This window comes from Mchenga conophoros, linkage group LG16 (assembly GCF_057382185.1).
Source record: "Mchenga conophoros isolate Kocher_MC1m ecotype Shallow Benthic linkage group LG16, M_conophoros_male_GT1.1, whole genome shotgun sequence".
Lineage (NCBI taxonomy): Eukaryota > Metazoa > Chordata > Actinopteri > Cichliformes > Cichlidae > Mchenga > Mchenga conophoros.
This window is the reverse complement of record NC_140541.1, coordinates 25,611,886-25,625,288: the sequence shown is the minus strand read 5'-3', so window position 1 is coordinate 25,625,288 and position 13,403 is coordinate 25,611,886. Positions and strand designations below refer to the sequence as shown.

Sequence of the window (13,403 nt, the reverse complement as noted above, 5' to 3'; positions counted from 1 at the left end):
TTCACTGCTTAGATTTACATGCATGCTGTGTTTTTAAGAGCAAGCAGGGAAAGCATGAAGCCAGGAGATAACAGGAGCACTAATGTGTATTGATTTTCTGGGCTTTCTGCTGTGCTAGAGAGGCTGTTTTTGAGCAGAAGGAAGAACATGTAGTACAACACCCACTTGGTCCCCTTAGAGTCTCTTGCCCCACTTTTCTTTCCTTTTCTTTTTTTTTTAGCTGGGGCTTTGTGTATTTTCATATTTCAGCCATTATAACGGTGTCAGTCACAGGCAGGCTCCTGCAATATGCATGTTTGTCTGTGGTGTCACTGTTTGTGTGTCTGTCTCTCTCCTTGTTGTTGTCGGGCCAGGCAGGCCGTCCCTATTAAAAGAGCACAAGGGGAATTGTTGTGGCAGCAACTGCCCTGTTGTGCAGTATTTTGTGTGAGTGTGTGTGTGTGTGTGTGTGTGTGCGCGTGCGTGCCGCTGTCTCCTGGTCGTGCAGGGCAGACAGGCCCGGTTCACATGGAGCCGGCTCCTCTTGTGTCCTTTGTTGTCGCTCTGGGAGTCTTTCCCACTGGAGCGTGGTCGGTACAGTTTCGCGCCGCGAGCAGCCACGGAAAACAGCAAAACGTCTGTTTTTCTGTTTCGTCTTAATTTTTCCTCTGATTTCACTCATTCTGCAGTCCACCCTCCTTTTTATCTGCCTCATTCACAGCTTCTTTGGTCCCTTTTGCCTTCTTAATCTGCTTTTTTCCCCCTTTATCTACATTTCTCTGAGCCAGTCTCTCCCTCCACTGTCTCCTTGGCCTCACCATCCCTCTCTGTCTGTTCGAATTCATCAGCTATCTGGATGTGTGTGTGTGGGAGTGTGGTTAGTATTCATAAATAGACCTCTGTAGAGCTTTTATTGCTAAGCATCACTGGGAGCAGAGAGTCTGCTTGACTAGAAAGGCTCGTATTGAAGCCTTGAGAGTTTTGCAGAGGAGCATATGCCAGATAGTTGCAGATTTTTAGGCATTGTGTCCTGGTTGCAGTGCTGTCTGCAGCCTTGCCAAGAGGCTGGAGGGAGAGAGTGTGACGTGTCGATGGCGCACAAGCTTTTCTTCAGTTATTTATTTTCTCCGATTCTGGCTTGTACCAGATGAGGCTATTTGAGGCACAAGTTGTGTGTGTGTGTGTGTGTGTTTGGAGTGCTAATGATTCACAGTCGTGCTCATTCTGTTGGTCATCTGGAGGGTTTGAATGCTGACAGCACACTCTTCGGGTTTGTTTTTACTCACTCTTCATTCCCTCCTACTCATCGCCTCTCGTTGCCACTTTCATTCATGCACCTAACCTCCCCTCTCCTCCTCCTCCTCCACCTGACTCAATCTAGTCTTCACAACAAACCCAATTACACATGATCCCACCTGGCACTTTCCCTGTGGCTTCTAGCGGCAGCTTCGACCTTGTTCCTATTCGACCAGCAACGCCAGTCAGACCCTGAGCAGGCAGGTAAACGGGCAGGGATTATTGTTCTGTGACCCGCTTTCGCCTTCGGCCAATAACAGGTATTTTAAGTCCGCCCAGGTGAGTCAGCAGAGGGAATCAGAATATGAAAAAAGGGTATTAGTGGGAAATGTCAGCCGTGTGACGGCAGATGCCCGAGCGCTGTGCCAGATTCGTTTATTTCTCCCTTCCACAGCTCTTCCCCACACCAGCAGATTATTACTTTCACCCACCTACGGCAGCCTGTCCAATCCCCTCTGGCAGGCCTTGATAGCAAGCGAAAGCTGATTTACACGTCGGACCACATCCCCGACTATCAAATCAGGACCGGGCAGCTCACATTTCCGAGGAATTTATGGAAATATATGAGCAGCATGTTTACAAATTTCACACCATTGCTTAGTCACTAGATAAGCAGAGGCCGCAAAAGTCCATAGAGTGCACCGAGGAGAGAAACAAGCACAGACATCAGAGTTCAGCTGTTCAATTATGACCCAGAATAACCAAGACGAGCACATGCTCAGTGAAGACGAGCGCTGCTCTCACCATCTGTCTCTCACTCATGTTTGTTTCAAGACAAGAGGGAAGTGGGAGGCACGAAAGTGCTCTGTTGTTGCAGGTATTTCTTTCCTCCCAGAAATGAGCTCTCAGGAATGACCGGATGTGAAAGGCTGTGCCTCATTGTGCTGTAGGCATGTGTGCGATTTGATTTTGTTTGTAGGGCAGCTGTTGAACCTCCAGTATCTCATCAAGTGAGATGTTTACTTCTCTTCTGACATCTTATTGTTCAAAAGGAAGCTGAAGAACTGATCAGTGGAATGATATGGTTTTCCTCGTCCTCGTGACCTCTGTGGACGAGTTGACGTGATTGGTTCAGTTTGTCTGCTTGTTAGCGGGATTGCTCAGGTTTTAACGGAGGTGAGTTTAGGCTAAAGTTGGACGTGATTGACTTTTGATGCTGATCCACGTCTGTATCTGTATCCTGGAATGTTTTTAGAGGATTTGTTGCTATTTCAGTTCACATCTTTGCTAATATGTATAAAATGTAAACAAAAAAAGGCTTGAGTGACATTATCTTGATATTCTAAAAACCAAATCCAGATCTAGATATCATTCTGTGTCCAAGACAAGGTAGCACATGTTACAACTACAGCCTTCACGCTTGTAGCCTCTCCAAGTGTTGGATGAGATTGAGTGCGACTGGAAGCAGAAGGTCAGGACGGATGCTGTGTTGACATGGTAACGTGTGAATGATGTGGTGGGATAGGGGCTAAATTGGTTCTTTGTCAGGGGGTCGCAGCTGTCACCTGAAGGGAGGTTCCCTCTATGGGTCCCAGCAGGGCTTCTCTTAATGAGGAGCACAGAGACGCAGATGCCGCCCGCAATGCCGCGTTTTGCGGGTGGACTGTGTACGTGCGTTTACGCTCAAAGTATTGCTGAACGTCCTGCTGGCACAGAGTGTTGAAGCAGGATCTAAACAACCATACTGGCTTTTGCTGAGTGATACAAAAAAAAACTGCATTCCCCCGTGAATTGCTGGGAGTAGTGGGATTATTGGATCTCGCCAGACACGCCCTGGGCATGTGTGCGTCTGTCTGTGTATGCGTGTTTGTGTGTGTGTGTGTGTGTGTGTGTGTGTGTGAGCATGTGTGCTCCCTGAACCTGATCCCCCTGCACCACCAGCTGTTGTATGCACTCGGATATGAAGCGTTACAATAACCAATTGCAGTGAGCTGTTTATCCGGCAGTGCTGCTCTGCTCTTTTAAGGTTGTATCTATATACTATGCATGTACATGTCATGATCTGTTAGGCTTTAGGTCACCTTTAGAGAGGCAAGAAATGAAAGGAATTATGTGGAGGATAAATTGAGGGGGAGGGCTGAATAGGGTCTGTGTTTGGACAAGCGTGTCTCTAGAGCCCTGTAGAGGGATTAAATGATCAGCCTCTGATAATTTCTCCCTCTCTTCCTCCCTTTCTTTCTTTATTTTACTCATTCTGCTAAATAAGTGGGTTGTGTACTTCTGCGAAGCAGCACCGAGTTCGTGCAAACACTCCGTCGGTTTGTCCTTTTACTCAGTCACGATCTCTTTCGGAAAGTCCTGTAAATAAATGCCTGTGGAAATGAAACCCGCAGCACAGACATTATTCATGGGATTCTACGCCCATAGAGATCTTCCATTAGAGATTAATGGAAAAGAGCAAGAGGTCCATTTCCTGTTCTTGGTGCTGGATTTGTAGAATAAAGGCACTAAAGATTCTTGTTGTTTGGAAAGAGATTTAGTTAAAAACAAAAAGGTAAAAAGGTGTTAATTTTTAGGTCTTCCTGTGCATGTTTCTGTCCAGTCAGCCTTATCCACCCACAGCAAGCCCACGTCAGAAGCCCAGCTCTGAGAGCCGTTTGTGAGGTGGAATTACAGCATGGGCCTTTGCTCGTACAGCTCGTTTGTCTCTGCTTTGGAAGGGACGGATTTATTGGATACCTGAGAGAGCATTCTCTCCTTCCCCTGCACTCTCAGCAGCCTGCTTAGAGACAGGCCTGCATTATAGATGAGCTCCTGGCAGCCGCCCCACACTCACACCACTCATGTTACCCGTCCAGTAGATACACGGATACAGTACATGCTTTTGGCGAACACTTGCAAAAAGCATTGAACAGAAGCTTGGAATAAAAGTGGGATTAAAACTAAGTTTGAAGTCGGGACTCCAGGCAGTCTGTTGCAGCTTTGTCTGCAGAGAACTTATCTGCAGCCGAGTAATCAGGGCTTGTTTGTACTTTGACCCGTGCCAAGTGGAGGAGCTCTACGACCGTGCTGCAGAGAGCAACATAAACCACTCTGGCTTCAGTTGGACTATATGACTGTCCTCCTTCCACGTAACACAGAGCCAGGGTACTGCTCTGCCTCTCTGTCTCCTCCCTCCTGGACTTTGATCTTTTGTGACCGTGCGCACTGTGCAGCTTCTCACTATGTCCCTTTCTCTCTCTCTCTCTGTCTCCCACACCCTCTGTTTTCTACAGCTTGCTCAGGCATGATTGGATTTTTGTCCTTGTGGATTTAAAAGAGAAAAAGCTCAAGTGTCATTTACACAGTGATTGATTCACTTTTTTTCCCCTTTTGGGTAGATGAACACAGTCAGACTGTGGATAAAAGGCCATCTGTTTGTCTGAAAACACAGCGTGCGGCACACTTGCAACAAATTAAAGCCTCGGCCTGGAGGATTTGACCGGTTTTGACTTTGGCAACTCCTGGTGGCAGTGTTGGAAAAATGCACTGTGCGTACAGAACACCTCTAGTCCAGGTACACTGACCTGCTATATATGAGCGGCTACAAACCCAATTACTACATCATGAATGTAGGTACACTTGCAGGAAAAAGGGCTTCAGCACAGGTAAGAAATAATATTATATTTGAGAAGCAATGAGTAGTAATCAAACACACAGAGATTTTAGTATAATATTAAAAATATTCAGAAATTGCTGCTGAATAATTAACCAGGAGTTAATTTTTTTTACTACTTTATGTTTTTATCCAAACATAGTTTTTATTATATTTCATCCTACTGTCGTAAATGCACTCAAATTAGTCATTGCCTGAAGTTCCCCACAGTCTCTTTAAAATCTGCCTTTTAGGAAATGACCGATCCTTTTAAAAGTTGCAAAATTGGTAGCAGAAGGTGAATAATGTTGATAGTTTTGGTTCTGTTGTTGCGTAATAAATAGTTTTGTTTGTCACGTTGCAAAATTGCTGGTAATTTTTAACTATGCCTGATGTTATCAGGCAAAAAGTGCTTGAGCATGAATGTTTGTGCTTAACCTTTGGATCAGTATGCATGATGAAATGATCTCTACTCGGGGTTCACCAGCTGGATGATCTTTCAGATTTATTTCCTGATTAGTGTTATTAAACTATCAAACCTTAACCTTCAGATCATGTGAGCCAGTGTTATGTAACACAACAAAATTTTAATGTTTTTTTTTTAAATTATTATTATTTTGATTTTATGCTTTTGCCACGTCACCATCAGTGGACGTGGAAGTATTTGTGTAATATTTGTGGATGCAATAGGCAATTTGTCAGTGTGATTTGGTATTTTATTTCCTCAATTAACAAAGAATTATAATTATGCCATCCATCCATCCATCCAGTTCATCCTTATCCCAGCTGTCATGGGGCGAGAGGCAGGGTACTTCCTGGACAAGCCGTTAATCTTTCGCAGGGCTGGTCTAATCTGCATGTCAAAATAGCCTTCATCAAGACACCAAACCCCAAGTTGTAAATGTTAGGATAAAAGTTATAGTTTTATAAAGAGCAAGCAGGTTATATAAAGTTAGACATAGAAAAGGGTGCTTGTATGAATGGGTGAATGAGGCTTGCAGAAAGAAAGCACTTTGAGTGCTTAAATAGAGTAGAAAAGCTTTATAAAAGCACCAGTGCATTTACCAAATATGTCACAATATCAAAATCCAAATATAAAAGTGCATACAGAGGATTTGCATATTTTTTGTCGTTTATTTTTAAATGCTGTGTCCCTTCCTGACTCACAGACACATTAGGATGGTAAAGATCTTCACCTGGTGATTCTGTGTCGGTTTCTGACCCTCCGTGTTCACGGCTGCCTGGGCCTTTGTTGGCTTTAAGACTGAGAATGGGCTGTTCGTGCCAGATGTCTTCCTCTCAGCAGTCCTAATACACAGCAAGGTCTTTAATCCCGTCTACAGTGTTACTGCTTCAGAGAGATAATAGAAAAGCCTCGGTTGGTGTGTGTGATTGGTTTCGGCCGACTGTTTCCTATAAGTTTCCTAGAAATGAGTTATTAGTATTAATTCTGCAGTGTTGTCTCTTCCGCACTGAATTGATGCCTTTCTGATATTTCCAACATCATTTACCCTGCAGTGTTTGCACTGTGTAGCTAAAAATAATAATCATTAATGCTCTGTCAATCCCTGCAGATCTAATAGAGGACATGAGAGGTGTTCATGTCTGTTTTAGGACGTAATAGGGTCCTATCATGCAGACAGCTTTAATTATGTTTTATCTGAGGTGACTATAGTTATGTAAATGTATTTAATTGCATTCCTGTTTTTGTAGTTTTTAATCTAGTTAACAGTTTCTCATTCTGTTTTTCTCTTCAGGTGATTTTCAGCATTTAGACAAACCAGTGTGTTAGGACACGTCCCACTCATCGTCACTGGGCAGCCCATACACATGCACGACACCATGGGCAGCTCCCCTGAGGTGCTCTCTTGGACTTCCTGTCCAAGTCTACTGGTGGGCAAGCTGAAGGAGGAGCTCAAACTCACTGTGGTTGGGGACAGCATGAAGAAATCCAGCTCGCCTAACTCCCAACCGCAGCCTCCTCAGGCCCCTCTATCCAACTTACCTCCTCAGATCATCACAGACCTCGCTCCGCCGACACACCTGCCCGTTCCCCTGCTGCAGACGCCTGGCCAGGATGAGGAGTCCATGTTGGGCGGTACTAGTCCACCAAACGCAGCCCTGAGCGTGGACTCAACTCGGAGCGAAGGCGGACACTTTGACAACAGCGTGCTCCAGCTGCAGGAGCAGGACCACGAGGAAGCTGGGTCGCCGGCATCCCATGAGCACGTTGGATGTGGCAGCGGCATGGACGAGCATATGGGAGAGGGGGACTGTCCAATGGACCACAATGGAGAGGGCAAGCCGAACCTCCCGCATCACCCTGATGACATCAAGCTGCACTTCCAAAGAGCCCCTCCTGGGTCGGGAGGCTTCTTAGAGGGGCTCTTTGGCTGCCTGCGGCCTGTGTGGAACATTATTGGGAAGACCTACTCTACTGAATACAAGCTACAACAGCAAGGTAAACTTTGGGTTTTATCTTTCTGTTTTGCATCAGTTTAACACGCTAAATGCTTTTTGTTTAATTCAGATGTCCCCGTACCTGTGAAACTTCTGAGAAACGAACAAAAGATTCCCTCTTGTTTCTCCTAATGTATTCTGAAACTGTAATTGAATAGCCCGTCCTGGCTTCGCCGCTTTGCTGTTGCAAGTGAAGCTGCACAGCTGTCAGTTTGAATTGAGGTCATGGTAAAGGTAGGCTCACCTTGCCGCAGGGCTGCACGCTCAGGCTGGACGAGAGCTACGGGATATGAGTCGAGGTCAGACAGAACTGGGCTGGATCTCGTGGCTGCTTAGCCGTAGTCTGGGCTAGAGGTCGTAGCTTCTGTTTCTAAAACCACTTAAACAGCATGATTCAGTATTTGAAGGTCTAAGACATTTATAGGAGCTAAAGGCTTATTTATACAAATATTGGTAAGAACTATAAAATATGTACTTTCTGGTGTATTTTTGTGGTCATTTGTGGAAATTTACACCACTGTGGATTTGAAAGCTGTGATCAAAGTGCAGACTTTCAGCTATAATTCAAGGGTTTAACAAAAATATTGGAAGACAAAATGTGTGTGAATAAGAGGGAGGCAAGCAGAAAGATGCAGTCAGTAGTGAAGGTGGATGTGTTTAAGTACCCGATGCCAGCCATCCAAAGCGACGGGCAATGCACAAGAGGGGTGAAATGGAGAGAACAGGCAGGGTGGAGTGGGTGGAGATGAGTGTTAGGGGACAGAAGGATAGCAGCAAGGATGAAAGAAGGTTTTACAAGATAAGAGACCTGCTGTGATGGAGACGGTACCTATAGGTATCTGAACCTATGGAGCAGGTTTGGCCATGAGAGCCGGTGTCCTGCAGATTTTAGATCTCACCCTGGGTCTTCACACCTGAATCAAATGATTAGTTCATTACCAGGCCTCTGGAGAACTTCGAGACGTGTTGAGGAGGTAATTTAGCCATTTAAATCATCTGTGATGGATCAAGGACGCATCTAAAACCTGCAGGACACCGGCCCTCGAGGTCTGGGTTTGGACACCACTGCTATAAACCAATATGAAGTATTTACTTCTTCATAACTTGTAGGAGTAGCTTCACATTTATATAAACCGAAATGAAAGACACACAAACATCCTTATCCTTGGGCTTTAAGCCTATAAAACACTGTTCTGAAAAGCAAGTATTACTGACATTACTGACAAAAAAGTTGCTAAAGAACACATGTAGTTCATCATGTACACTTTGCAAAGTACCAGGATGCTGTGGTCATTTTGACAAAACTTGCTAACCTGATTTCAGACATGTGGGAGGTTCCTTTCGAGGAGATTTCAGAGCTGCAGTGGCTCGGCAGCGGAGCACAGGGTGCCGTCTTCCTGGGCAAGTTTCGCTCCGAGGAAGTGGCTATCAAGAAGGTGCGAGAACAGAAGGAGACGGACATTAAACACCTGCGAAAGCTCAAGCATCCCAATATCATCAGCTTCAAGTAAGTCCACAGTCACTCGCCCTTGTGCGTGACGCGTTTGTTTCATCTGGTGGCGCTCTGGGTGTGTTTAACATGTATTCTGTCTTTTTTTTCTGTGTCAGGGGTGTGTGCACCCAGGCACCTTGTTACTGCATTATCATGGAGTACTGTGCCCAGGGTCAGCTGTATGAGGTGCTGAGAGCGGGGAGGAAAGTGACCCCAAGGCTGCTGGTGGACTGGGCCACAGGCATTGCCAGCGGCATGAACTACCTACACCTGCACAAGATCATCCACAGAGACCTCAAGTCTCCTAAGTGAGTTTGTCGGGCAGGAAGCTGATTAACTTTCTGACGGAGGAGCATCTTATACATTTGTGTTGAGAAAACACAGTAGTAGACCCAAATCAAATTTAAGTTATTTACTCTTTTTTTTTTTTTTTTTTGTGGGAATGAAATGCATAGTTTTCCTGGTGCATCATGAGTGCTGTGTTCACACAATCCATCCTTTCTGCTCTGAATAGTCTGACATTAACTCAAATACCATTCTCAAATTTAACAAAAGCTACTCGTCTTCATGTAAGAGTATGACAGATTGTTCTGTCTCATCCCCGCTGCACGCTTGCATCTCTAATCAATATCATCGTGCTGCAGCAGTGCCGCACACTGTATTAGTCAGCAGAATAATAGCAGTCTGAATGTGCTGGAAAGGTCAGACTCATTCGACTAATGGGGTGATTCAGATGCTTCTCTATCAGCGAAGTCGTTTTGGCTTAAAACTGATTCTAAGTGCTAAAGAAAGAAAAGCTCATACCCTGTAAAAACTTGTGCATTATCATCATCATCAGCCTGAATGTTTTAACCCCGGGCCAACTCATCCTGCTTTGTCTGCCTTTTTTTTTTTTTTCCTTTCTTTTTACACTCCTCTTAACCAAATAGACTGACCTTGCTGTGTTTTCTCTTTGTGCATCTTTTAGTGTTTTGGTGACCCACAACGACACTGTGAAAATCTCAGACTTTGGCACATCCAAAGAGCTCAGTGATAAAAGTACAAAGATGTCATTTGCGGGGACGGTGGCCTGGATGGCCCCAGAAGTGATAAGAAATGAGCCTGTGTCTGAAAAAGTAGACATCTGGTGAGTAATAGATGAAGAAATATGAAGCAATGTTTAGCTTTTCCACATCATAGAAAAGGATGTTTTAAGTGTCATCTTTAATAGTCATGTTTCTGCAATGAAACCTGTCCATCTTTGCTTGTGTGTTGTAGGTCATTTGGAGTTGTGTTATGGGAGCTACTGACTGGAGAGATTCCCTACAAAGATGTGGACTCATCCGCCATTATTTGGGGTGTCGGGAGCAACAGTCTCCACCTTCCCGTCCCCTCCACGTGCCCGGACGGGTTTAAAATCCTCATGAAACAGACATGGTGAGCAAAAACAGCTTTTCTACTACATCACTTAAAATATGATGACTGCTAGAACATAAACATACTCTGTGTATCTTCCTTCATGATTTTCATGAACTCCAGGCAGGGAAAGCCCAGGAATAGGCCGTCGTTTCGTCAGATTCTCCTACATCTCGACATCGCCTCTGCAGATGTTCTGGGAACTCCTCAGGAGACCTACTTTAAGTCTCAGGTCTGGACCAATACTGAGAAATGCAAGACTACACCTTAACTTTGTGTGCTTTTTGCAGTGTAATTCTTTGTGCAGTGAATGCTCTGGCTGCATGTTGACTGTGTAAGTCCATATTACAGGCAGAATGGAGGGAGGAGGTGAAGAAGCATTTTGAGAAGATCAAAAGTGAAGGCACCTGCATCCACAGGCTGGACGAGGAGCTGATCCGACGCAGGAGGGATGAACTCAGGTGTGTGGGGAAAAGAGAGCAGACATGTGGCTTGTTAATAGAAGACATGGTTTTTAATTTGTACATAAAGCAGAAGTTACTGGAGTTGAACATTTGGATGCATTTCATGCATGTTCTCAGGCATGCACTGGACATCCGGGAGCACTATGAGAGGAAATTGGAGAGAGCCAACAACCTCTACATGGAGCTCAGTGCCATCATGCTGCAGCTGGAGGTCCGAGAAAAGGAGCTGATGAAGTATGTCGATAAACATTTTTGTCATATCTGTGCTTTACTAGTATCCTGCTCTCATTGTGCCCGTATTTCCTCTTTCAACATTTCCAGTAACAAACTGCAACAGAACTGAAAGCATGTTCAGCTAGCTAGAGTGACAAAAATGATCTGAATGGTATCGTCAGTATTTTTAGATTTTTCCTATGAGTCTCTGCTTTTTTTGACTTACACGTGATGTACATAAATAGTGAGTTTCTTAAATTATTGCAGATTCCTCGATGTAGCTTTACTTGTCAGGAATGTTTTTCACTTCCCATTAATGTTTGCTATGTTGTGTTTAACTAAAGTGCAGTGTGACTGCTTTTCCCCCATGATCTGACTTAAATCTAGTTCTGTGCATCACCGTAGGAGAGAGCAGGCGGTGGAGAAGAAATATCCCGGCAGCTACAAGCGCCACTTAGTCCGACCGATCGTTAGATCCAACGCTGTGGAGAAGCTCATCAAGAAGAAAGGAAGCATTTCCCACAAACCTGGGATGCCTCCCACCAAAAGGTCTGATTTTCAAACGTATTATCTCTATTAAAAGTTACACGTTCATGTATCTGTAGGTTCAGCTGCAGATGTGTGATTTATCGCAGTTCAGGTCAGAGTGTCATTTAAATACTTAAATGAACTGTTGAATACAATTCATATTTTCCAGGCCAGACCTGCTTCGCTCTGATGGCATCCCTAGCGTAGACCCTCTCCCGTCGCCCTCACCGCTGTCTGCTAGCCCGAAGGTCTCCACCCCTCCTGGCAAAGCCCGGTACCGAAGCAAGCCTCGTCACCGCCGCGCCAACAGCAAAGGAAGCCACAGCGAGTTCTCCACTGTGCTGAAACCCATTGCTGGAGCACCAGAAGAAACCCACTCTCTCCAGGAGCAACCGATCCACCATCATCACCACCACCACCCTCCTCAAACGGAGGGGAACTTTCTCCCCTTGAAAGGTCGCGAGCAGGCTGTTGTCAACTGTGCCAACAACCTGCGATACTTCGGCCCCGCCGCCGCCCTCCGTAGCCCTCAAACTGACCACATGCAGCGCCGCGTTTCTGGCTCCAGTCCTGACCTCATTTCCACCGCTGTGGATGCAGACACGCGACAGCGGACTTCATCCACCAGCTCCAAACCTGCATCAGGCGCTGGTGCTGGTTCTTTATGTCCCTGCTGCCAGGCTCACCCCTTCCCCGGCTGTCTACACTGTCAGGAGACCCCTCCCCTATCAAGCCACCCAGAGCTGCCGCACTACTCGCTGCTCAACACCCAAGAGGGCAACCAGTCTTCTCTGGGGGCGCACAACAAAGACACAGTCTCAGATGGAGAGACCACAAAGAAGACAGAGACGCAGGAACAGGATGCATCCCAGAACGCGCACACACTGCCCTCTGCACTGCCCCGCACTCTCAGGCCGCTCAGGAAGGTGAGCAGAGCTTTACGCCGATGAGTATGTAACGTGTGCTTGTGTGGGATTAAAAGCTGTTACTGCTTCTTTTTCAGGGTGGTGATGAGTCATCCGAAGAAGAAGAGGGAGAGGTGGATAGTGAAGTGGAGTTTCCAAGGAGACAGAGGTGAATACAGAAGGTCATTTAGTTTGCAGCAAAAGAAAATGATCTTTAGCAGATCAACTAGGAGCCATTTTCAAAAGAAACTGCTGCAGTAACCATGTGGAAGTTTTCTTTTCATTTTTTTCTCCCCGCTCTCCTTGACAGACCTCATCGCTGTATGAGCAGTTTCCAGTCCTATTCTACTTTCAGCTCAGAGAACCTGTCGGTGTCTGATGGAGAGGAAGGAAACACCAGTGACCACTCGCACAGCGGACCCCTGGAGAGGCTGAGCGCCAGTCAGGAGGAACACCTGGACGAGCTGCTGTCCCACACGCCGGACATCCCCATCGACATCTCCACCCAGTCAGACGGCCTCTCTGACAAGGAGTGTGCCGTCCGCAGGGTGAAGACGCAGATCTCGTTGGGGAAGCTGTGCTCCGACGAACACAGCTACGAGGTCAGTTTGCGTGAATCTCTATGCAGATGTAGCTCGAAGGGTGGTAAGATCCACCGCTTCAGTCCAGATAGCTCTCAGCAGCTTTGTAAAAAGACACGAGTCCAGACCATGTGGTCTTCTGACTTTAATGGTGTCCTAACATTTCCTCCAGCGCCACCATGAGCGGCTGTTTAAAGGATTACTACCAAAATGGGTTTAGCATGCGGATATGAACATTTAGCTGAAAGCACTTCTGTGGCCAAATAAAGGCTCTCAGATGGTTTAAAGGGCTGGGCTTCTACATATAGACTGAAATAATGTGACACTATGCACATCACTTATTAATAGTAAGCCTTTGCTCTATCACTACTGATAAACACACTCTGTATTCGTATGTAGGGCATTAAATCATTTTACTTTGATGTTTAATTTATTCATTTACAGGGGACCGAATGTGCTCATTTCTAATTCTATATTTTTATCTTTGAACTTTGCTACAGTAGCTTTGAATGATTC

The 13,403-nt window shown here is 45.6% G+C and overlaps 1 protein-coding gene across 6 annotated transcripts in view; it reads left to right on the top strand.

Moving 5' to 3' along the window:
• The window catches only part of map3k13 (mitogen-activated protein kinase kinase kinase 13), a 38,009-nt gene that overhangs the window by 19,162 nt on the left and 5,444 nt on the right, over positions 1-13,403 (top strand). For 3 of the 6 annotated variants that reach the window (XM_085249036.1, XM_085249039.1, XM_085249037.1), the window contains 12 exons: positions 6,607-7,310; positions 8,633-8,816; positions 8,918-9,109; positions 9,769-9,927; positions 10,059-10,217; positions 10,320-10,428; positions 10,548-10,657; positions 10,778-10,894; positions 11,261-11,422; positions 11,571-12,327; positions 12,405-12,475; positions 12,617-12,908. In XM_085249036.1, the coding sequence (XP_085105162.1) occupies positions 6,680-7,310; positions 8,633-8,816; positions 8,918-9,109; positions 9,769-9,927; positions 10,059-10,217; positions 10,320-10,428; positions 10,548-10,657; positions 10,778-10,894; positions 11,261-11,422; positions 11,571-12,327; positions 12,405-12,475; positions 12,617-12,908 (2,943 nt within the window). In that variant the 5' untranslated portion in view covers positions 6,607-6,679. Of the gene's footprint in view, positions 1-4,171; positions 4,863-6,018; positions 6,173-6,606; positions 7,311-8,632; positions 8,817-8,917; positions 9,110-9,768; positions 9,928-10,058; positions 10,218-10,319; positions 10,429-10,547; positions 10,658-10,777; positions 10,895-11,260; positions 11,423-11,570; positions 12,328-12,404; positions 12,476-12,616; positions 12,909-13,403 lie in introns of those variants that run through there. The other 3 variants (XM_085249038.1, XM_085249040.1, XM_085249041.1) reach the window with 3 other exon arrangements.